The sequence below is a fragment of the Megascapheus bottae genome, chromosome 25 (assembly GCF_031878675.1).
Source record: "Megascapheus bottae isolate mThoBot1 chromosome 25, mThoBot2.hap1, whole genome shotgun sequence".
NCBI lineage: Eukaryota > Metazoa > Chordata > Mammalia > Rodentia > Geomyidae > Megascapheus > Megascapheus bottae.
Window position 1 is genome coordinate 25,500,043 of NC_143533.1, and position 24,992 is coordinate 25,525,034.

General features: G+C 50.9%; 1 protein-coding gene, 1 long non-coding RNA gene and 1 pseudogene across 2 annotated transcripts in view; 2 read left to right on the forward strand and 1 right to left on the reverse strand.

Annotated features, from left to right (window-relative positions):
- The window catches only part of LOC150046676 (uncharacterized), a 50,634-nt gene extending 40,145 nt beyond the window's left edge, over nt 1-10,489 (reverse strand). The window contains exon 1 of the long non-coding RNA XR_016532630.1: nt 10,358-10,489. This is a non-coding gene — a long non-coding RNA (uncharacterized LOC150046676). The remainder of the gene's footprint in view (nt 1-10,357) is intronic.
- Actc1 (actin alpha cardiac muscle 1) lies at nt 9,847-13,636 on the forward strand. The gene is made up of 7 exons (XM_090318647.1): nt 9,847-9,897; nt 10,366-10,515; nt 10,889-11,213; nt 11,710-11,871; nt 11,951-12,142; nt 12,801-12,982; nt 13,325-13,636. Exons 2-7 carry the CDS (start codon nt 10,387-10,389, stop codon nt 13,466-13,468), a joined length of 1,134 nt encoding a protein of 377 aa, XP_090174773.1. The 5' UTR covers nt 9,847-9,897; nt 10,366-10,386; the 3' UTR covers nt 13,469-13,636.
- Nucleotides 13,637-24,321: 10,685 nt separating this feature from the next.
- LOC150046678 (U6 spliceosomal RNA) lies at nt 24,322-24,433 on the forward strand (annotated as a pseudogene).
- Nucleotides 24,434-24,992: the final 559 nt, after the last annotated feature.

A 24,992-nucleotide genomic window follows, 5' to 3' on the forward strand; every position in this document is an offset into this window, starting at 1 on the left:
CAAGCCCTGAGTTCAAGCACCAAAACTGGTGCCCACATACACAAATTTCTGCATGGCTAAGAATATAGTAACGAAGATAAAACGGCAGTCTACAGAAGAGGAGAAAACCTTTACCAGCTATACATCTGACAAAGGCCTAATATCCAGTATATACGAGGAACTAAAGAAACTAAATCCCACCCCCCAAATCAATAACTCAATAACAGGCAAAGGAATAAAATAAAGACTTCTTGGAAGACACAAGAATAGCTAATAAATTCCTAAGGAAATGCTCAGTATCCCTGGCCATAAAGTAAATGCAAGTCAAAACAACACAGATTCCCTCTTGCCCCAGTAAGATTGACCAACATCAAGAATTTGAACAATAAATGCTGGTGGGGGGCTGGGAGTATGGCCTAGTGGTAGAGTGCCTGCCTAGCATGCACGAAGACCTGGGTTCTTTTCCTCAGTATGACATACATAGAAAAAAGCTGGAAGTGGTGCTGTGACTCAAATGATAGAGCACTAGCTTGAGGGAAAAGCCCACGGACAGTGCTCAGGCCCTGAATTCAAGACCCAAGACTGACAAAATTTATTTATTTATTTAAGATTAAAAAATATGCTGGTGGGGATGGGGGGGGAAAGAACCCTATCACACTACTGGTGGGAATGTAAACTAGTGCAAGCACTAGAAAGGTGGTCTGGGGGTTCCTCACAAAGCACGGAACTTCCCTGTGCCCCAGAGATACCACTCTTGAGCATGTACCATGGGCCTCCCAAGTGACACAGTGAAGACACCCACACACCCACCTTTGTGCTGCACTATAAGCCATCGCCAAGGTAAGGAAACAGCCTAGATGCCCTCCAGCACAGTGGGGCTGAAGGAAATATGAAACATATACACAATGGTATTTTATTCATCCATCAGAAAGACTATGTCATGTACAAGGAAATGGATGGCCCTAGAAAAATCATGCTAGGTCAAGCTCAAAGAAATGGCACATATTTTCTCTCATATGTGGAAGTCAGAACTAATAAACATACACCAACATCTACAAGGTTATATGCAGATACACACAAACAACTGGACAAAAGGACAGTTTCCTCATTTGAACAAGCCATACAGGACAATGAATATTAAGAAGCTGAAAGCCGTTAGGGGGGAATGAAGAGGGAACCCACACATGTAGGGAACAGGACAAGGGTGAGCATGGGTGTCATTTCATTCAGTGCCTACTATATGATGGAACTACACAGCCTGAGGGGAAGAGGGTATAGGGAAGACAGGAGAATGACAGAAGACATGGACTAAGATGTGCTGTGCTCATGCCTAACTTCTGAAATTGAAGCCCCTTTAGGCAACTACTTATTTTTTAAAGCACCTTTGGCGTCTCTGCCCCTACTCACATCCTTATTTAGATCAACGCTTCGACAAGGAGAGAAGTTTAGAAATGTTGATCATAAAATAGGTATGAAGATTCTTTTCCTAAAACCATACCTTCAGACCCCTCCTTTGAAGACAACATTCAGTAATGTATTTGTATAGTTTAATTTTATATGTAATGAATCACTGGTCTTAGACTAGTATTCTGAAAGAGTTCAACAGCTGAATTCAAAATTAGACCTGTCTTCTAAAATATGTATGGGAGATATGGATGTCTAATCCCAAGGGCAGAGTCTGCTCGCGGTTTGGCATTCTCTGGTCCAGCTGTTGAGCAGAGAAAATTTAGATTATTATAAAGGACCAAGAAATGCTCTCAATGCAGATTCCTGGCATTGCATTTCTTTGGAGAACAAGTGGACATTCTTGAAGGGTTCCAGAATAGGAGACTACTTGTCTTTCCTCAGCCTGGCAGCTGGTTTAAGTAATTCTGAAAGCCAAGGTATTATGAACAATTTTATGTTACACTTAGTTTTATTCTAGAAACAGAGCTTTACAAATCTCTTGTGTCACTGTCTTTGTACTTTTCTTTTAAAATATTTATATTTTCGCTACAAATTAGGAAACATCACAGACTTTTTATAGTGGGGGAAATACTGGATTATCATTTACATTTAACTATGTTATAAAAATTTAACCTATAGGAAAATGTCTCAATGAAGCCACCTGATTATACAATTGACATGAAACTTTTTTTTAAGAAGAAGAAAATCAAAACAATACTACCTTTTATGGGCAGTAGGTTTTTTGCTTCAGCAAAACATGCCATTTGTTAGGATGGAATTGCTGAGGAACACAGGTAAGTCATTGTGGACTCCTGGAAACTTGTGAAATTCCTGTCTGAAACATATCCTCAGCCAGGTGCCAGTGGCTCATGCCTGTAACTCAGGAGGCTGAGAGCTGAGGATCAAGATTCAGAGCCCGCCTGGGCACCAAAGTCCGTGAGACTCTCATCTCCAATTAACCACTGGAAGTGGTGCTGTGGCTCAAAGAGGTAGAGCGCTAGCCCTGAGCCAAAGTGCTCAGTCCCAGAGCTAAAGCCCCACGAACAACCAATTAAAAAAAAAAAAGTCCTCCACTCTATTTCCTTATTATCACATCTCATCTACCATCCTTTGTCCCACAGACTTACAACAGCTTACAAAAATAGACAAGATAAATTAAAAGAAAAATGAAAATATAGATAGGTTACATAAAATATATCAGATTGATCTCTGATCATGTTAACAATGAGATCATGTGGTTTAGGTTTGTTTTTTAAGGTTTTTCTTAAGTATTACCAAAGGGAATCTAGGTTGGTGTCTAGATTCTAGACCATAGAATCAAAACTCTTGATATAAGAGTAATGGAAGGAAATTCTAAATGGAAACAAGAGCCTCTTTGTTTCATAGGAAGAAGAAGAGGAAGAGGAAGAGGAGGAAGAGGAGGAAGAGGAGGAGGAGGAGGAGGAGGAGGAGGAGGAGGAGGAGGAGGAGGAGGAGGAGGAGGAAGGAATTCTTCCAAGAGATTCATGTCCTGACAGAGGTCATTATCTACTTTTAACAATGCAGGTGACCTCATATCAAAGAGCAGGTCTGAATGGATTCTGCAGTGGGGGGAGGGAGGGTTGCCTAGCTTGAAGGTCTCAAGGTTAACCAGCCTGATCTTGCACACAGGCCTCTAGGAAATGCCTGCGACGAGGACTGCTGGTTCTGTTATTGTGTGTCCATGTGTACCTGATGAGTGTTAGGAACTGAGGCCCTCTGCCCTGAGCAGGTGAGTCAGGAAGTCTGAGCTCCCAGCGCTCCTGGGTGAATGTGGCTGCAAGTGCCTCTGTTGTTAGAAACTCAGCCCTGCTCAGGTTGAACAGTCATGGTCAGGCTCTCCAGGAAAAGCAGGGTGGCTCCAGGTAACACTGGAAAAGCTGAAACTTCATCAACAGTCCCTGCCAGTGTGGGGAGCAAGCCAAGTCTAAGGTAAGAGGAATCTCTTCCAGGTCACAACCTGCAAGGGTCAGCACTTCATGCCTGAAGGACAAACTCCTTTTAAGGAGTTAAAAGAGCCACCTAGGAATCCTTGCAGCTTTCCTGGCTAATTGAGACCTGGAAGTGTGTCAGCTCCTGTCCACCCCAGCCCTCCCCTTCTGCCTGGCTCTGTCCTCCTTTCTGAGTCTTATGAAATGGCTTCTTACAGTTGTTCTATGTCAGAAGGCAGGGGCTGCTGGAATCCCCCCCCCACACACACACCCCACCCCACTAATGTCCTTGAGGGTTCTGTGTAAAACAGGGGCAGTGTGAGGAGAAATGAGCTGCCCCTGGTGCTGGGTTCTGAGCGCCAGGACGGAGGCAGGGGTGGCTGGGGGGGGGGGGGGCTGAATCTCTTGGGGTTGCATCGTGTTCTTCTCTTACTGAAAACTAGAGGCTGTGAGATGCTCTGTGAGATGACCTAGAACATCTCCAGGGGCACGGCGTGCAGCAGGTGCTGGGAGGGTTGGTGGAGGAATTAAGTGGGGTTTGGTCTGCTTCTGGCTTCTCTGTAAATACTGTAAAACACCTCTGAATGGAGGAACAGCTGAGATAAGTGACTGCTAATCCCCAGTCCAGGACGGCTGGACAGCTTGCTCCCAGCTCCCAGCACATGGTGGCTGGAGCAGGCCTGCCAGAGGCAAGGACAGGGAACAGGCCCAATTCTGTTCCTTCGGCTTGCCCCACACTGCTCCCTCTGGGCTGGCTGTGCAGTGAAGAGCCTCTCTCAGCCTTCCTGGGGACGCAAGGGACCCACCGGCCTTGCTGTCCCACTGGGAGGCTCAAGGTCAGAAACCTGGGTGCTTGCCAGCTTGGGCCACATCCAGAAAGGACCCAAGGCTCCCAGGCTCCAAAGGAGCAGCCAGACAAACTGGGCGCCACCTGCTCACAAGGCACAAGCCTTGAGTACACGCCCAGGACTATCACACACACACAATACATAACCTGCCTGGCTGGCATTGGTGGCTCACGCCTATCATCCTAGCTACTCAAGAGGCTGAGATCTGAGGATCACAGTTCAGAGCCATGAATTTTTTTTGTTCGTCCTACAGCTTGAACTCAGGGCCTAAGCACTGTCCTTGAGCTTTCTCAAGGTCAGAGCTCTACCCTTGAGCCATAGCACCACTTCTGGCTTTTTCTGTATATGCGGTACCAAGGAATCAAACCTGGGTCTTCATGCACGCTAGGCAAGCACTCTACCACTAGGCCAAACTCCGGGCCCCTTGAAATTCTTATCTCTAATGAACCATTAGAAAATCAGAATTGGCACTGTGCATCAAAGTGATAAGAGTATAGCCAGGTGCAGTAGCTCACACCTGTAATCCTAGCTACTCAGGGGGCAGAGATCTTAGGATCAAGTGGTTCAAAGCCAGCCCCAGGCACTAAAGTCCAGGAGACTCATCTCCAATTAACCACTAGAAAACCAGAAGTGGTGCTGTGTCTCAAAGGGTAGGGCGGTAGCCTGGAGCTGAAGAGCTCAAGGACAATGCTCTGGCCCAGAGTTCAAGCTCCAGGACAGACCAAAAAAGAAAAAGTGACAGAGTGCTAGCCTTGAGCTGACAAACTAAGGGACAATGCCCAAGCCCAGATAGACAGATTAACACACCTCATTGTGAATGTACTTAACACTATTAAGCTGCACAGTGGCTGAGATAGTAAATTTGATGATATATTCTATAGTCTACAGTAAATTTGATGGCAAATTCTGAACTCTACCAGTTTTTTTAAAAAGGATATTCAGAATCCATCAGACAGAAGTCATTGGAGTGTCTCATGACAAGACGAACAAGCTCAATTTTCAATGTATAAAGGACTCTGAAAAGCAGTCATGAATCTGTACTTCTCCAGTGCCCTATGTAATATATGCTTATATAATAATTATATGTATAAAATATATGTTTATATGTATCACATACGATATAAACTAGGCTCAAGCTTTTTAACACATGAAAATTGAGCAGTAGCCCAGAAACAAATACTGAACAATTATGAGACCCCAAAAGCACAAGAAACAAAAGCAGACAACTGGACTGGATTACATCATCAAACTAAAAAGCAATTGAGAGAATGAAGAGAAATTTCAGACTGGGAGGAGATATCTGTAAGCTACACATCTGTTAAGAGATTCTTATCTAAAATATGTAAGGATTGAAAGAACTCTAGCAAAGAGAAATTTAATAGCAATTCATCTAAATAAACATTCCTCAATGATTATCTCTAATCAGAAAAATGCACACACTCAGCAGGACTTGACCGCATCCTATTAAAAATGACTACAACCCAACTACCTGTAATCCCAGCTACTCAGAAGACTCAGATGTGAGGATCCCAGCTCCAGGCAGGAAGGACTATGAGAGTCCTAACTCCAACTTAGCACTCAAAAAGCTCCAAGTGGAGCTATGGCTCAAGTGGCAGCATGCCAGCCTTCATCATAAAAGCTCGGGGACAGAGTTCAAGTCCCGAGTCCAAGATTGAGGACTGGCATGCGCACGCACACAAACACACGCGCTCACACAGATGCACGCACACACACGCACACACACACACACACACACACACACGCACACACACACAAAATGGCTACAGGATGCAGTGACTCACGCCTGTAATCCTGGCTACTCAGGAGGCTGAGATCTAAGGATAAAGGTTCAAAGCCAGACAGGGCACAAAAGGACCCGAGACTTTTGGGGGGGAGGTGGGTCATGGGGTTTGAACTCAGCCTGGGTGCTGTCCCTGAGCTCTTCAGCTCAGATCCTCAAATCTCAGCCTTCTGAGTAGCTAGGATTACCCATGTGAGCCACCCCGCCCAGCTAAGACCTAAGACTCTTATCTCCAATTAACCTCTAGAAAATGGGAAGTGGGGCTTGGCTCAAGGGACAGGGTGGTAGCCTTGAGCTGAAGAGCTCAAGGGATAGTGCCCAGGCCTGGTTCAAGCCCTATCTCACACACACACACACAGAGTGGCTACAATCCAAAGTAGGAGGAGGGAAATGGGGACAAAAACATGAGAAGGGGTATCAATGTGTGTGAAGTAATGCACCTCCTATCTGGTGAATATAACTGTAACCCTTCTATTAAATTACAATAAAAAAAAAAGACAAAAGACAAATGAGCTTGCTAGCAAGGATGTAAAGAGAAGGGAACCCTGGCTAGCTTCAAATGAGCAATTAAGGAACACAACATGGAGATTCCTCAAAAAATTTTAAATAAAGCAGCCATATGATCCAAAAATCCCACTACTGGATATATTTCCAAAGGTAATGAAATTAGTTTGTCCAAGAGATATTTACACTTTCATAGTACAACATCTACAACAGCCAAGAAATGGAACAACCAAAGCATCCATCAACTGAAGAGTAGAGAGGACACGGAGCGGAGGAGGCCCACACAGCACACACCAGGGAAAAGGAACACCGCGCTGGAGCTGGAGATCGCTGTGTCCAGAGAAGTCAACCAGGCACACGAGGACAAAGCCAGCTGACCTCACTCCTTTGTGGGACATAAAAGTTATTCTCACGGGAGTTGAGAAATGGTGGCTGCTGGAGCCTAGTGGGGCAAGGAGGGATAGGCCGGCAGAGGAGGAAGAGCAGACACGAAGTTTCAACTGGGTGGGTGTGAGGACTTCTGGCCAGGAGGTGCACAGTGACATTGGGTAACAATACTGTACTGTAGGCACCAACAAGCTAGGAGAAAGGATTCTGAATGCTTTAACATGTCTTTAAGAAGTATTCTTTCTTTTGGACTTGAACTCAGGACCTGGGCCCCATCCCCAAGCTTTTGTGGGGGGAGGGGTGTTGGTCATGGAGCTTGAACTCTGGGCCTGAGCTCTTCAGCTCAAGGTAAATGCTCTACCCCTTGAGGCTCAGCTCCGTTTCCAGTTTTCTGGTGGTTAGCTGGGGATAGGAATCTCGCTGACTTTCATGTCCATGCTTTGAACCTCGGTCCTCAGATCAGTAGCTAGGACAGCTACTCAGGAGGCCGAGATCTGAGGATCGAGGTTGAAGGCCATCCCACATAGTAGAGGCTCTTATCTCCAACAGAATGTCAAAAAAAAAAAAAAAGCCTGAAGTAGAGCTGTGGTTCGAGTGATAGCGTACTAGCCCTGAATGGAAAACGCTCAGGGAGAGTTCCCAGGCTCTGAGTTCAAGCCCCGGGATCAGCATACCATCAAGAGAGAGGAAGGGAGAAAAGGAAAGAAGGAAGAAGAGGAGGGAGGGAGAGGAGGGAGGAGGAAAGAGGAGTGTGGAGGGGAGGAGAAAAGTGGGAGGGGGTAGAGGAATGGGGGAGAGATAAGAAGGGGACAGACAGGGAGAGGGGAGGAGGGGGGGAAAGAAGAGTGTTGCTGTTTGAAAAAAATGTTACTTGGGGGCCTAGAGATAGAGTACTTGCCTTACGAAGACCCAGGTTCGATTCCTCGGTACCACATACATAGAAAAGGCAAAAGTGGTGCTGTGGCTCAAGTGGTAGGCACTGTCCTTGAGGAAAGCCCAAGGACAGTGCTCAGGCTGAGTTCAATCCCCAGGATTGGCAAAAAAATAAAAGATACTGGCTGGGAGTTTGGCCTAGTGGTAGAGTGCTTGCCTAGCATGCATGAAGACCTGGATTCGATTTCTCGGTACCACATACATAGAAAAAAGCCAGAAGTGGTGCTGAGGCTCAAGTGGTAGAGCTCTAGCCTTGAGAAAGTCCAAGGACAGTGCTCAGGCCCTGAGCTCAAGCCCAGGACTGGCAAAAAAAAAAAAAAAAGTTACTTAACTGAAATAGGTCAAATTTACTTTGTCTTCTATATAACATATAATTTCTGTTATTAACACAATACTAAATACCACTGTAAGGGAAGACTTAAATGTGAGGGGATGTTCTGGTGGGATGGGGTAGAGAAAAGAGGGAGAGATCAAATTGTATGAAAATACATTTTTTTTTTTGCCAGTCCTTGGACTTTCTCAAGGCTAGACCTCTTCCACTTGAGCCACAGCACCACTTCAGGCTTTCCTATGTATGTGGTACTGAGGGATTGAACCCCAGTCTTCATGCATGCTAGGCAAGCACAATACCACTAGGCCAAACTCCTGGGCCCTGAAATTATAATTTTTAAAAATCTTGAAATGGTTTTTAAAATGAGGGAACAAGACAGACTGGGGAGAGAGAGAGAAATTAGGAGATGGGTAGTTCACTATGTGTGCATAGAGGAATACCATCATGAAAACCCATTTGTACAGTTGATATATACTCATAAAAGAGAAACCAGTCACTGTGTCCTTTACCGAGGGGGAAATCGGGACTCAGAAGATGAAGACACAGACAATGCGCAATGGCTGTGGAACTTGCCAGGCTCCCAGCTCACCTCTCTCTCCTTTGCTTCTTCTGTATCTACCCAGGACAAGGCAACCCTAGTCTCTCTGCAACGCCAGTTGTGCCGTGGGCCTGATTCCATCCAGGATCCCTACCTGGCTCCACCCCAGCGGACCCCACGGTCTCTCCCTCAGACCCACCCAAACATGGCCGGGGAGTTCTGAGCCAGGCATGTAATCAGCGGTCTCTTGGCTTATCAGTCCCAGCCCTCTCCAGAGGGGGTGGCTGTGCCCACCGCTCTATTTTTATTCTGTGTTTATCGGTGTGACCTGAAGGAAGAGCCCAGCCACCCGCGAGGTCCTAGCGTCTCCCTGCCCTCCCACACAAGTCCTGGCAACCTTCTGAGCTCTTTCCCACCAGGAGATGCAGCCACGTATGCCAGCCTCTCCCACTTCCACGGACTCACGAGACGGGGGTTGCTGGAGGAAGGGCTCCCACCCCGCGGGATGGGGCCCCCGCTGCCTACAGGCTAGGTCGAGGGGTCCACCCCGCCTTTGAAGCCGCGGGGCTTTGCTTTTCCGGTGTAGGTGCAATTTAAGACATTTCGGGCGGCCGCAGGCCCGCGCCTGTGACCCTGCCCTGGCAGGCTGGGCTCCGGGGTCAGGGGTCAGGGGTCAGAGCCAGGCCGCAGAGGCCCGCGCCTGTGACCCTGCCCTAGCAGGCTGGGCTCCGGGGTCAGGGGTCAGAGCCAGGCGGCCGCAGGCCCGGGAGCTCCCACTTTCAGTTAACTACCACGAGAGAGAAGGAGAAAAGCAGCCCACGGGAGAGCGGCGGCTCCAGCCTCAGCAGCCCTGGCTGGGGAGCCGGGGCCCAGCTGCCAGGACCCCTGGGCGGGAGCGCGCCCGCCCTCCGCACCTGCCCCCGGCCGCCCCCGGCCGCCCCGCCCGCCTGCCTTACATGGTCCGGGCGCCCCCGGCCGGCCGCTCCCCGGCCCGCGCTCCATGAATGGCCCGGAGGGTGCCCAGGCGACCAAATAAGGTAAGGCGTGGAGCGGCCCCCGCCCCGGCCCAGCTGCTCCCGACGCCGGCGCCCGGCTATAAAGCTGCGCTCCCGGGCGGCCACCCAGCACCCGCCGAGCCCCGCAGCCCGCACGCCCGCCCGCCCGCCTGCCGTCCGCGCTCGGTGAGTGCGGAGTGCGGAGTGCGCCCTGCGCCCTGCGTCCTCCACCCCGGCCCTGCGCCCTCCGGCCCTGCGCCCTCCGGCCCTGCGCCCTCCGGCCCCGCGCCCTCTGCCCCGGCCCCGCGCCCTCTGCCCCAGCCCCACGCCCTCCGCCCTGCGCCCCGGCGCCCTCCGCCCCGCGCCCTCCGCCCCGGCGCCCTCCGCTCCGGCGCCCTCCGCCCCGCGCCCTGCGCCCTGAGCCCTCCGCCCTCCGCCCCGGCCCCGCGCCCTCCGCCCCGGCGCCCTCCGTCACCGCGCCCACTTATGCGAGCGGCTCCGGCTCGGGGCGCCCGGTCCGGGTCTGGGGAGGGCGGCCCGCGGAGGGGCGGGGCGGGGAAGGCGCGGCGGGGCGCCCCGCCCGGCTCCCGCGGCCCTCCCCTCCCCTCCTCCCCGGGCCCCTCACCCCGGCCCGGCCGCTCCTCACCCTCACAGACCCGCAGCAGCCGCGCCAGCATGTGTGACGACGAGGAGACCACCGCCCTGGTGTGCGACAACGGCTCCGGGCTGGTCAAGGCCGGCTTCGCGGGCGACGACGCGCCGCGCGCCGTGTTCCCGTCCATCGTCGGCCGCCCGCGCCACCAGGTGGGCCCACGTGCGCGCCCGCCCCTTCCGGCCGCTCGCACCTGCGAGCCCCGCCCCTTCCGGCCGCTCGCACCTGCGAGCCCCGCCCCTTCCGGCCGCTCGCACCTGCGAGCCTCGCCCCCACCCGCCCCGCCGCCTGGGCACGCCCCGCCCCTTCCGCGCTGCACCTGCTCGCCCCGCCCCCCGCCGGCCCCGCCCCCCGCCGGCCCCGCCCCCGCCGGCCCCGCCCCGCCCCCGCCTCAGTCCACAGGTCCCCGTGGTCAAGGCCGCCGCGCCTCGCCCTCGGAGCCCGCTCCCCACCACTCCTGAGCCTGGTGACCCCCCCCCCCCCCCCCGGCTCAGCCTGCCCGCCCGGCGCTTCCTCCTCTCGCAGGGCGTGATGGTGGGCATGGGGCAGAAGGACTCGTACGTGGGCGACGAGGCCCAGAGCAAGCGCGGCATCCTGACCCTGAAGTACCCCATCGAGCACGGCATCATCACCAACTGGGACGACATGGAGAAGATCTGGCACCACACCTTCTACAACGAGCTGCGCGTGGCCCCCGAGGAGCACCCCACCCTGCTGACCGAGGCCCCCCTGAACCCCAAGGCCAACCGCGAGAAGATGACCCAGATCATGTTCGAGACCTTCAACGTGCCGGCCATGTACGTGGCCATCCAGGCGGTGCTGTCCCTCTACGCCTCCGGCCGGACCACAGGTACGCGCAGGCTGCGGCCAGACACGCGACACGGTCCCTGAGTCACGTCCTCCCGCGCTGGCTTTGCCACCAGGTCAGAGTCCACGGTTGAAAGAGCAGTCCTCCCTCGTGGCACACTCTCTGGCAAGACTGAGAGCTGAGAGGTGTCACGCTGGCTCCCGGAGACTTACTGGCCAGCTGACAGCTTGTGGAGTTGGCTCTGTCCCTTACTTAAGAGGTACACGCCCAGGCAGTGCGGCCAGAGGAGATCCCAGTTCCCCTGGCCTGTGTTTATCGCATCACAGCCTCGAGCAAGCATAGGCAAGCAGCACACACATTCTTACAGGAGGTCAATCATAAGCATGCGTAAGTTAGGTTGGAGCTCACGGCTCCGGCTCCGTGGCTCACGGGCTCATGGCTGACAAGAGAGATGGTCATTTAAAACTGCCTGAGGCTGTCCAGAGCGGTAGTCCATGGGGAGGGCTGTACCCTGCTCTTGTGCATTCCCTTCCCACAGGCATCGTGCTGGACTCCGGGGACGGGGTAACTCACAATGTCCCCATCTATGAGGGTTACGCTCTGCCCCATGCCATCATGCGTCTGGACCTGGCCGGGCGTGATCTCACCGACTACCTCATGAAGATCCTCACTGAGCGTGGCTACTCCTTTGTCACCACCGGTGAGTGTGCAAGTGTGAGTGTCTCCTTCCCCGCAATTGACTTCCATCTCCAGAGCTTGACCGTCCTGTGTTTCTGCAGCTGAACGTGAAATCGTGCGTGACATTAAGGAGAAACTGTGCTACGTGGCCCTGGATTTTGAGAATGAGATGGCCACGGCTGCCTCCTCCTCATCTCTGGAGAAGAGCTATGAGCTGCCTGATGGGCAAGTCATCACTATCGGCAACGAGCGCTTCCGCTGCCCCGAGACGCTCTTCCAGCCCTCCTTCATCGGTGAGTTCCAGCTTTCCCTGGAAGTCTTGGGGTCTTGCAGTGTCAAATCCATAATTAGGAGTGAGTCAGAGACAGCATGGAGCCCCGCACAGCTCAGCCGCAAGTCCTGATGGGTCATTAAAGGGAAAACGTTGTGCTGTAGTACTATAATCTAGGACAGGATGAATTCACCTCATAGCCAAAGAGGGTGCTGGGCAGTCACTGAATCTCACACATGAAGGAAACCATTTACCCCCGTTAGTGCCACCATCGAGTGCTGGGCTTTCCTTTTCGTTTCTCCTCGCAAAATACAACCAGAACCAGAGTCAGTAATAACTGGACACTTGGACACTACTGAACATTTTTCCTAAGTAATTTCAGAAGCTTGCCCCTTGAGTCCATAAATTAAAAAAAAAAAGAAAAATCTTTCAAAACGGTGCATCGCCATACATCTGATGGTTGCAGGCTCACCGCGAACAGGTGCTAAACGCAGTTGTCTGTTTCTTGGCAGTTGAGGGTGGATTCTCTGTCAGCACTTTTAAAAGACACCTGCTCCCTCTTGTTTCCTGTGGGGGTACATTACAGAGGCCATATGTTTCCAAGACAAATGGTGGCAGCTCACCAACTCAGAGGAATCCCCTGGCCTGAACGTTCTGGTGTTTAAAAACCTTGCTTCCAGGCATGGAGTCGGCGGGCATCCACGAGACAACCTACAACAGCATCATGAAGTGTGACATCGACATCCGCAAGGACCTGTACGCCAACAACGTCCTGTCGGGGGGCACCACCATGTACCCCGGCATCGCCGACCGCATGCAGAAGGAGATCACGGCCCTGGCGCCCAGCACCATGAAGATCAAGGTACAGGGCGCCCGTCACACACCACAACCGCCCCCCTCCCCTGCCTGCTCTCCCCTTGCAGTGGCAGCCTGTCCCCTATAAACTTCCTCACCTAGCTTCTCTACAGCTGTTCTCAGTTGTTAGTTTTTTAATGCTTTCAATGAATGAGACTGGATACTTGTGTAAGGGATGGGAGACTAAATCAAAGAACGCATTAGAAAGTCCTAATTTTCCTGCTGTCCTTCCTTGGGCGTTTTAAGCAAGTTGATATTTTATATGCTAGTTCAGAAACGTGGGCTTGAAGCCCCCACTAAGCGCCTTGTCCCTTGGTCTGGAGAATTCACCCTGGTTTTCTCCCTGCAGATCATTGCACCTCCTGAGCGTAAGTACTCTGTGTGGATCGGCGGCTCCATCCTGGCCTCTCTGTCCACCTTCCAACAGATGTGGATCAGCAAACAAGAGTACGATGAGGCAGGCCCATCCATTGTCCACCGCAAATGCTTCTAAGTTGCCCTCTCTTAGTCTGCCTTCTGTCCACAATGACGCGTTAGCTCCATGCCACCCATCCTCATCTCTCAATCATTGTACAGTTTGTTTACACACGTGCAATTTGTTCGTGCTTCCAATATTTATTGCTTTATAAATAAACCAGACCAGGACTTGCAACCTACCAAAGTCTCTGTGGCTTCTTTGCGGGGTAGGTCTGGGAGGGGACAGGTGTGTGACACACTGAGCACAATCACATTCCAGGAGCATAAAGTCCATCAGATACGTGGTGTACCATTGACGTGTGTATGTGTGTGTGTGCGCATGTGTGTGCATGCGTGGTGGGGATCCGACCCAGGTCTCACGCAGAGAAGACAAGTGCTGTACCGCTCTGTTACGTCTAGAGCCCTTGGATTTTTGAATCGGGGTCTTGCTGTGTTCTTAGATGGGCCTGGGGTGTGCTCTGTACCTCAGTGTGATCCTCCTGAGAGCTGAGCTCAGAGCTGTGTTTACACCGTGTTCACACCACACCCACCCACCACATTTTGTTTGGGGACAGAACGCTAAATAGATTTTATATCTTATGAGTAGACTCGCTCCATGAATGTTACACATAGAAATGGGCGGGACAATTCTCTAGGACACTGAAAGATTATTTTTTTAATGGATGGAAAAAAATCCACATGCTGAAAAGGTCAGGGATTATTTAAGGGCCTGGAAATCACTTAGGTTATCCTTCTCTCTTTGGACTTGGCAGTTGTGCAGTTTGAACTCACTATGGCCAGTGATTGACTGCTGAGTCACACCCCTCCCCTTGGTTTTCAGACAATGTCTCACTACCCTGGCTACCCTTGACCTCAGAGTCCTCCAGCCTCAGCTTGGAGAATGCTGGGGTAGCAGGCAGGTACGATCCAGCCTGGTCTAAGAGTGGAGTTTTCACCTCTATTTCTGTGCAATCCTGGCTTGAGTGCAGCTAAGGCTATGATGTTCTTGGAGAGGGAGACAGACTCTGTGCTGGTGCTGGCTGCAAAGCGTGCCGGGAGCAGGATCTGAAAGAATCAAATATGAAGCCAGTGCCTGAAGCTCAAGTCTTTCATCTTAGCTACTCAAAACTAAGCTTTTTGTAGTATTCTAACTATGATCCCATACACCTAGCCTTTAAGGTTGACACTATTGATGACTGTAAGAGGACACGTGCTTGAAAAAGTTATTTAAGCTTTGGGTTTAAAACTGAAACAATAACAACTTTATTTTTTTTTGCCAGTCCTGGGCCTTAAACTCAGGGCCTGAGCACTGTCTTTGGGTTTTCTCAAGGCTGGAAGTCTACCACTTGAGCCACAGCACCAGTTCCGGATTTTTTCCATGTATGTGGTCCCAAGGAATTGAACCCAGGTCTTCATGCATGCTAGGCAAGCCCTCTACCACTAGGCCAAACTCCCAGGCCCAACATTTTTTTTTTAAATCCCACAAGAAATTGTAATCCTAGCTACTCAGGAGGCTGAGATCTGAGGATCATGGTTCAAAGCCAGTCGAGGCACTAAAGTCTGTGAGACTCATCTCCAGTTAATTACTAACAATGGGAAGTGGGACTGTGACTCGAGGGGTAGGGCAGTAGCATTGAGCTGAAGAACTCAGAGACAATGCCCAGGCCCAGAATTCAAGTCCCATGTCCCACAGGAAAAAAAAAAGTATGGTAGAAATCTAACCTTGAGCACAGAGCTCAGGGACAGTGTCTAGACCCTGAGTTCAAACCTCAAGATTGGCATGCATGAGTATACGCATACATGCACACCAAGAAGTATTAAGTTCCTTTAGAACATAAATATGCCTCGCATCCAAAGGAGCAAGCAGCAGTTGGTATGATGACTCTAGGTTCTAACATCACAGTTACAAGGCGCTCAGTTAAAAGATTGACATTTCCATAAACTAAACGACTTAGTTAAGACCCAAGTTTTAAGTAAAAGTTCAAATCAAGACTACACAATTCCTTTGATAAAGCATATTTTTAAGCCAATTGTGTTACCAAGAGCAAAAATCACCACCTTAAAGGAACTGAATATTCTTCTGACATCAGTATAGTCATCTTGACCTTAGAAATTATAGATAAGCTTTTAACTTATAGCCAACCAAGCCAACACACTTATAATGACCCATACATTGCAAAATTAAATCAGAATGAAACAGATTACAATCATTTGTCTAAATATCCAAATTTTAAGAATCCCTGGGTTTGAAACAGCCCCCCCTTTCCTTCCTTTAGTTTGAAACAGTTAAGATAACCACGAGTAACCAAACTTTTTACTTATTAACAGTAAGACCCCCCACAAAGGAGTTCTCCCCCTCTCTCTCTCTCTCTCTCTCTCTCTCTCTCTCTCTCTCTCTCTCTCTCTCTCTCTCTCTCTCACACACACACACACACACACACACACACACACACACACACACACACACCTGTACACAAAAAGAGAGAACTTGACCTTTGAAGAGCAAGGTAAGAGATATGCCTGGCATTTAACCAGCTTCACAGGATGAATGAAAGCCTCTACCCCACCCCTGTCAGGGCACAGCAAAGTCTATTTCAAGTTAGAACAGTAAAACAGCAGGAAAGTTTAATTCCTTAGAAATAGAGGACCCAAGCCCAGCACTGCGGCTCACGCCTGTACCCAATGACTCAGGAGGCTGAGATCTGAGGATCGCAGTTCAAAGCCAGCCCACCCCAGCAAGAAAGTCCATGAGACTCTTATCTCCAATTAACCACCAGAAAACCAGAAGTGGTGCTGTGGCTCTAATGGTAGAGCGGAGCCTTGAACTGAAGAGTTCAGGACAACACCCAGGCCCAGAGTTCAATCCCTCTGACTGACAAGAACAAACCCATTGGCTGCAGAGGATGAGCTACATTCCGACTGGTCCTACAAGGCTGGCCTTACAAGATGGGAGGAAACCACATAGCTGGTGCTACAAAGACAAATGCCCCGTTCCCAGAGGCCAGAAACACCCAGCCTCCACCCCACAGGCCCAGATGGTGCCGGGGGCACATGCAGACCTCGACACCAGCACTCTGACAGGAAAGATGGAGCAAGGGTGCTGTCTTAAGGTCTGAGGAGCCCTAAGGACGCTTCTTATGGGAGAGCAGGGCTGGGCTCTGCGTTTGCCTCAGGTCTCAAGCTCATCTTTAGGCTGCAGAACGTCAACCTCAAGTGTCTATGGGTCAGAAAGCTGCCAGTACTGGAGCATGCACTCCCGCCCAGGCGCCAGTGGGAGCATCCGCAGACATCCTGTCTTGTAGGGGGTCAGACAGAGTGTCCCCAGTTTCCATCACTGGGGTAGCACTCACTGGGGGAAGACACATCCTGGCCTTCTACTGGGTCCCTGTGACCCACCCAAACGCCCTCACATGAGGTCTCAGCCACAGCTCTCTGAGCCAACAATTCCCGTCTGACTTGGAGGAAGGAAGGAAGGAAGGAAGGAAGGAAGGAAGGAAGGAAGGAAGGAAGGAAGGAAGGAAGGGAGGGAGGGAGGGAGGGAGGGAGGGAGGGAGGGAGGAAGGAAGGAAGGAAGGAAGGAAGGAAGGAAGGAAGGAAGGAAGGAAAAAAACCACCATTTTTACACTGAACAATACAAGCTCTGCCCAGAAGACTGGCCCGGAGTGGGAGAGAGGAGGGGGGAAGAGAGAGGAGGGAGGGGAAGAGAGAGAAGGGAAGGGGGAGAGAGAGGAACAGAGCGGGGAGAGAGGGGAGGGGGAGCATACCAGCCACAGGTGGGAGAGTAAAGCCTGAACATGTCCCCATTTGGGGATCATTTGAGTCATCTTTTAACATGTGACAAGTCAACAGACGGGGCTATCCTCAACCCAGAAAGCGGGGGGGCGGCAGGGTGGTCCCAGCCACAGACTTCCAGTGGGGTTGGGGGGTCACAGGGACCCAGTGTCTAGGTACTTGAGCTCATCCACAGAACCTGGTAACTTGGCTTTTATCTCAAGATGGGGGGGTGGGGAGACTGTGGAGGGGACGGGAAGTTTGAAAGAGTAAAAGAAAGGAGCAGACGTTTTAGGTCAGTTTTTGACTCCTCCCTCTCACAACCCTGAATGCGTGAGCACAAACAGGCAAAGAGAAGCGTTATTTCCTCCATCTTGCAATGGAGGATGGACAAACCTGGGCCTCAAGGTGGTGCCTGTAAGACAGACACGACTCATTTGTAATTGGCCTGCTGGCGCCCAGTTTTGTCTGTCATTGTGGTCTTCGTATCTTCAGCGTCACCCCTCCCAGCCTGCTCTCCAGTGTTAGGGTAAAAGGCACAAAGGAAAAGACAGTTTGTCCGTTATACTTACCCCCCTCCCCCGGAGGTCCAGCGAGGCCTCAGATAGGACCCTGGAAAACAGCGGGCTCTGGACCAGTCCTCTGTCTCGATGGTCTCTCAGGGTGAGTGTCCAGACACAGAGGGAGAAGTCAAATGCCAAATCCGTGTTGAAGAGCAGAGCTCCTGCCTGAAGGCGGGCGTGGAGGGAGGCGCCACCTGCAGCCTGTGGTACAGGGCGGAGTAAGGCGTCTCCAAGAGGCAGTTTGGACGGTAACTGGAGATCATTGGATAGTCTGCGGGCCCTATCCGTCCTCAGGCCCAAGCAGAGGCCCGGGCAGCCTGCCGGGCCCTCACCCCTCGGGCTGGGCACGCCTCCGGCCACCTGGGAGCCTCTTAGGGAGAATGGGCTGCAGGTGGTACTGCCTAGGGCTTAGAGGAGGGCCCGGGCCTTTTCTCATCTCACCGCCCTCAGGTGTGGGAATCCAGAGGCGAGAGGAAGCAGCTGGTGCTGGCGTCGGCCCCCTGAGCTGACATGGCCCAGGAGCTGCTTTGGAAGGCAGCTTCGCTGGTAACTGCCAGTCCCACCAGGCCAGCCATGCTCTTTCGGAGGTATGGACTCAGATCTAAAACGCACTACCGTCATGGCCACCCAGGGGCGTGGTTGTGTCTTCATAGGCGTGCACTTAAAGAGCATTTCTTCATCTTGACTCTGGTCCCACCCAGTAGTAGAGGCAGACAAGAGAAAGTTGGGGTCCAGTGTGTGTTTTTTGAGCTTGAGGAGCTCGAGTTCTGTAATTTGGGGGGCAAAGGACGTTTCTGCCGTGATGGCTACGTAGTGAATCAAATCTTTAGCTCTAGCATAAACATTGTGCATGGCCCTTGGGTGGGCGTGGGCTTCAAGTAGCTAAGCTTGTGATCTGTTTTTCTTCTTGGCTTTATTTTTGAAAGAACAAGCACAAGCGGCTCTGTTTGTGATCTAACCACATCTCCTATTGGCTGGCGTGTTCATTACCAGGAAGAGCTTTGTGCTGGCAAGTGTCTCCTCAATGGTGTGATGGGAGGTCTCCATTGGCTTGTTGTTGTTTTCATAATATTTATGTTATTGGAATGAGATTCCTCAGTTTATCGCATGCCACATTGGAAGGGGTTGGGTAATGGCAGATTACTGGCAAGAGTCTGTGTCGGAAAGACCCTTCTTAGCTAAATTTACTCAATAGAACTAAGCTAAGCAGGACTAACCTAGAATCCATTGCGTTTGGGAAATTAGTACTTTTGAGACTCGTCCTCTGTGGGCCTGACTTAAAATGTTCCAGAGAAGGATCGGCAACAAACACAAGACCTGTCAATGGGCTTGTGTAAAAATGCCAAGGTAAAGGTTTCGAGCAGCCGTGGATCGGACCAGCTCTTTCCCCTGCATGCAGCACTTCAGGGTACCATGCAGACTGGCAGGTCTGGGTGGGACCACTCATTAGGATCCTCATTACAGTCTGGAGCACATGGGCACGACAGGGAATTGGGGTACAGTGGCAGCATACGCCAGTCCATCCAGTTGCAAGCTACATCTGCCTGCAGAGACATCGCCTTCAGGTCTTTCCCAGAGCCACCATCTCTGGAAGACTTCTAGAGGATGTCTCCACGGTTTGCACCTAGTGATTTAAGGTTCGTGGTTTACCGACTTCTTGTGAGGACTGGATGGATGAGGTTTATACTATAACCAGGCCCTGGCACATAGTAGGGCCTTAATTGATGGTCTTGTTGGTTGTCCAAATATTTATGTGTGTTTGTTGTATATTTGTAATACACTCTATAAGCGTGTCTGTGTGTTTGTGTGCTGTACCGACTTAGGAGGTCTGTATGGACGTTTGGGTTAGTATTAAAGGGTCTGTTCTTTTTCTGATGACATGTCCTGAGAAGCAACTATTGAAATGAGGTTCAGAGTGGGTGAGTGGAATGGTTACGCGTCACGAACAGCAAACAGATCGTATTTTCTGTTGTGATGGAGTGCTAAAACCTAACAGGAGGGTGATTGACCTAATCGTTTGGAGGGAAAGTGGGCAAAGCAAATCAAGAGCCATCAAAGTGCTCATTTTCTTCAGGCCAGTAGTTCAAGGACTATTAGAGGAAGCTAACCCAAGGGAAACTCAGTGAATACGCCACAACAAGACGCTAAGTTACCCGTGGCCTTTCAAAGGGAAGGTGCATATCTGTGAATTTCTATATTCTATACTATACTGTATGTTTCCACTTTAACATGAACAAAGTAAGATCTGTTTTACTAAGAGCTAAGAGCAAGCACATGTGGCATTTAAGCCCAGAATGTTTTCTTGTTATTGTTTTGCCAGTCCTGGGGCTTGAACTCAGGGCCTAGGCACTGTCCCTGAGCCTCTTTTGCTCAAGGCTAGCACTCTACCACTTGAGCCCCAGCACCACTTCCAGCTTTTTTTCCGGGTATGGGGTACCGAGGAATCGACCCCAGGGCTTCATGCGTGCTAGGCAAGCACTCTACCACTAGGCCACAGTCCCAGCTTCCCAGAATGATTTTGTAAACAGCAACCTTTAACGGAGCAAACTTCATCTGAGGAACTCAGCGGGTAAGAGTGTAGAGCAAAACTCTCCCTCCTCTTCAAAAGAGAGCTGACCGATAGGAAAACAGGACTTGGTGGCATGGGTTTTAGAGGAGGCGTTTAGTAATAATTACTATGATCTTACACTCTGTACAGTTTAGTGGCAGTATTAAAACATCGGAATTGGCTCTTAGAATTCTCAATGTAGGAAGCATTTTTCGCCACTCGTGAGTCTCCTCTCAAGCCAAAGGAACTTATTTTAAAACTCTAACTCTGACAAGAAAGGGTAGCCACGCTCCCTTTTGTATCCACTACCCTGGCAAGCCAGTGCCATTGTGGTATAATAACTGGTTTGACTTCAGTACATAAAAGGGACTCGTTCGCTGAAATGGAGCAGAAGGATTCCACTTTTTAAAAAAGAAACTGTAGGGTGGTATGCATGCAGGACCCAGTGGGAGGAGCTTGATGAGTCTTTGCTCCAAATATATATTAGTCTCCATAGGAAGGGTATGAGAAATGCAATTATATCTGAACTTTAAGAGAACTGGGCAGGACAGAAGAGCCACAAGTCTGCTCTCCTCAGATGCAGAATGGAAGTCCTCAGGGACGTGGGCTCGCCTTACCTCCACGAACACGCTCGTGCACACGGGGCAGGGGCCTCGCCTGTCGTGGCCAGTTGGGTACTCACTCTCCCTCCCCAAGCTTTTAACACAATCCGTGTTACCCCGAACTTGAACTTCGTTAGGAGGGCAGCTGAGACTCCCCGAGGGCCCAGGCTGTGAGAAGGCGTGATACTGGGTGGCTTGGCAGTGTTTGAGTGAAGTAGAAAGTCTGTCTGAAGTCACTGTGATCTCATCCCATCCACCCCACGTCAGCATGATGCAAAGAAAGTCATAGTAAAGGGCTCCACGTCTCGGGGGGTCTGTGTACCCCAGCCAAAGCCACCTCCTCATTTTGTTTTTAATGGGTCATGGGGCTTGAACTGGGCCTGGGCGCTGTCCCTGAGCTCTTCGGCTGCCCCCCTCCCCCGGGGGAAGGGACATCCCTTACCACCCAGCATACAAGCTGACCAGATAGATTCTTCATGGCATGAAATGTGTTTCCAGTTAGTGAAAATGCCACGTGTGTGTGAACCCCTTTACAGCTTGTTAGCACCGCATCTGCCGGGTTGTCTCACAGCAGTGCATCTGGTCTCCCTTGTCTTGTTCTTTGAATTAATGACTTGGTTGTAAGTATCTCACTTTCCCCATGGTTGCTATTTGTTTAAAAAAAAAAAGGCCAAATAGCCTGGGGCTGATGACTCATGCCTGTAATCTGATTTCAAGAGGCTAACATCCCATCTGAGGATCCAGGTTCAAAGCCAGCCCAAGCAGCAAAGTCCTGAGACACTCTTATCTTCCACTTAAGGGAAAAAAAGGCAGAAGTAGAGCTGAGCTGTGGCTCTAGTGGTAGAGTCCTAGCTGTGAGCAAATAGGGCAGGCCCTGAGTTCAAACTCCAGGACTGCCACGTGCATGTGCACGCACACACACACACACACACACACACACATGCACACACACACACGCACACGCACACACGCGCACACGCACACACACACACGCACGCACGCACACACACATACACACATGCACACACACACGCACACACAGGCTAACCAGCTAACACCAGACTCTTCGCTTGACTTGGAGCTCTTCTCTTGCATCTCAGCTGCTGCATGCGCACCCGGCTTGCGTGTCTGGCACTTTGCTTCAGTGAGACGTAAGTGCCAGGCAGATCACAGCACGTCCTCCTCCCTCATCTCAATGGTGCTGGCTTTGGGGGAAGAAGAACAGGGAAGTCCACAACCTCGACAAGATGGCAAAGAAACAAACAAAAACCCAGGGCAGCAATGAACCAGAGAAGGCAAGGCAGAAGACAGGTGGAAACAGTTTCTTGAATATCCACATTTCTAAATATTTATGTATTTAAAAAAAAGGCAAGGCCTCTTGTTCCTGAGTCAAGCATTTACCCAAACAGAGCCATAGACAATGTATTGTCTAGCATGGTGTTTGGGGGTTTTTACCCCATTCAGCATTTAGTATAGAGATCTGTTCTTACTGATGACTTCGGATGCATTTCATTCATTTTGACTGCTGTAACAGTAGGCCGTCATGAAAAAAGTCACAATATTTTGATACGTGTGTCATATTGGTGGGTCTTTTATTCGGTGTGCTACTTCCTTCATTTGTTGCTTCCTTCTGGGTGGTAGATTTGTGTCCTGGACTTGCCGTCCCAGCCCCTTGTGTGATGAGAGCATTCCTTCTGGTAATGCTAACAGCATGAACTCTAGCCCAGCAAATGCTGGAACTTGGAAGCTTCGGGATGTAATTAGCTCTGGATGAAGGCAAAGGATGGGGATGGGTCTTCATTATGAGGTTATGCTGGGATTCATTTCCATCTGAGAGGAGCGACTGCACAGTGCTCTAATGTGTATTCTCTCTCTCTCTCCTTCTCTCTCCCTCTCTCTCTCCCTCTCCCTCTCCCTTCTTCTCCCTCTCCCTCACCTTCTCTCCCTCTCCCTCCCTCCCTTTCTCTCTCCCCCTCTCCCTCTTCCCTCCCACCATATGAGAACACAGCAAAGAAGGAAAAAAGACATGTGCCTTGATCTTGGGTAGGCCACATGACCTTGAATTTCCTAGCTTGGAAGCCGAGCAAGGGAAATCTCAGATCTGTTTGCACATAACCAGTGACTCGGGCAGTCCACCACCATTTTATTTTTAGCAGAGTGGATTTTCTTGTCTCTCTCTGTGCAGTCCCATTTCTTCCAGAAACCATTGCAGAAGTGAAGCAGTTGGGTGGGTAGGAGGCTTAAGACAGGGTCTGGGTAGCCCGGATTAGCCTAGAACTCACCATAAAGCCCAGGCTGGCATCCACCTCGAGATCCTGCTGCAGTGTTAGGATTTCAGGCGCGCTGCCGGGAACTCAGTTTTTAAGAAGACTGCGGAGAATACTAACTTGAAAAGGCACGCAGGCGGGCGAAGGTGACCGGGCAGTGGGTTGTAGAAATGGCTGAGGGGCAGAACCGCACCTCCCTCACAGGTCTGGGGGCTGGCTGGGGATGCACAGCAGGAAGGACCCAGCTAGGAGCGGAGGACTGGCTGGAAGTCTGTTCAGGAAGAATCCACTAAGTTATGCAGCCCGTTTCCCAACACCCGCCTTCTTCCTCCTCTCCAGCTGCCCTGAGCAAACCGGAAGTGTGGGCTCTGGACACGCAAGCTCATCCACCACTGGCGCTGTCACCGTCAGGGACGCAGACAAGTGGCCTTGGACACTTGGGGCTCCAGCCTAGCGCTCTGCCACTTGAGCCTGTCCCAAGCGCCACTTCTGGCATTTTCCGTGCATGTGGCACTGAGGAATCGAACCCAGGGCTTCGTGCACACAAGATGAGTGCTCTACTGCTAGGCCACACTCCCAGACCTGACAAGTGGCCTTTATGTGCCGAGCTCTCCCACTGTCGGAAGCCACGAGAATCTTGCGTGATGAATCAGACTAGCCCAAGAGAAGGGTGACTCGCATGGGTGCCTTGGATTTCCAGACTCAAGGGTCCAATGAGCCCTGCAGAGCTTCTCCACCAAGGTGCCGACCAGCCCGCCCGCTCTCTGCCCACTACGTGCCTGTGGCTGGGAGCCAACCTCTGCCCCCTCCGTGCTGGCTGAGAACTGTCAGGATCCCTGCTCTGCACAGAAGCCCAGTCCTCGGGATGCTGGCTTCCCACTTTGCTTCTCCACACTTCATTCACTCGGAAACATGAGCTGGCAACCAGAACTCAGCCGGGATCCGAGGCAGAAAGCCTCCCACGTGAAATAGGAAGATCAAAGCAGACCTTTCTAAAACAGTCTCTAGAGGAAACACAGACGATGCAGGCGGGAGACAGGAAAACTTCCCAAGTTATCATTTTCCTCCTAGGAGATTAAAAATAGGACGACAGGATTTTTTTTTAATGCAATTGAAAAACTATAAGAAAAAGGTGAAGAATACTCACTTTGGCAGCACATATACTAAAACTGGAATGATACAGAGAAGATTAGTATAGTATGGCCCCTGTGCAAGGATGACATGCAAAGACATGCAGCGTTCCATATTAAAAAAAAAAAAAAAGAAGAAGAAGAAAGGAAAAAGAAAAAGGTGAACAACTTTCCCAGAAAGTCAAGCGCTCAGGCCAAGTTCAAGCCCCATGACCTCCCCCGCCCCCCAAAAAGCAAAAAGAAAGTGATGCCTGCACCAGACAAGCCTGTAGTGCATGGAAGGCACAGTTGCTAGAAGAAGGCCCAGGCCCAGAACGGTGGAGGCCGGGATCACCTTCCCTGAGGTTTCCCTGGCCGAGCGGGGGTGAAGGCATTGCAGGCAGCGGGTCCCTCTCAATGTCAGGCCTGGAGGCCCGCAGGCCTTGCAAATGTGGCCATCCCACTGGAGCTAGGATTTCAGGAGCGCCCGTAAGAGGTGGAAGTGAGGAGAAAGAAGAGGCCGTTTATGTAAGGATTTTTCCTGCTCAAGAATTGAGACTTTTAAAGTGTGTACTGATGCCGAGATGGGAGAGAGAGGGTCAGGCCGCGGCGTGGGCGGTCCCCAGTGGAGAGGAAGCCGAGAGGTCAGTGGCGACGCCAATGAATTATTCAGGGAAGAAGTGGTAAGTGGCCTGAGCGAG

Coding starts and splice junctions, on each gene's coding strand:
- Actc1 (XM_090318647.1), top strand. CDS start 10,387: ATGTGTGACGACGAGGAGACCACCGCCCTGGTGTGCGACAACGGCTCC. Junction 11,872..11,950: donor CTACTCCTTTGTCACCACCG/GTGAGTGTGCAA, acceptor GTGTTTCTGCAG/CTGAACGTGAAATCGTGCGT. Junction 12,143..12,800: donor CTTCCAGCCCTCCTTCATCG/GTGAGTTCCAGC, acceptor CCTTGCTTCCAG/GCATGGAGTCGGCGGGCATC.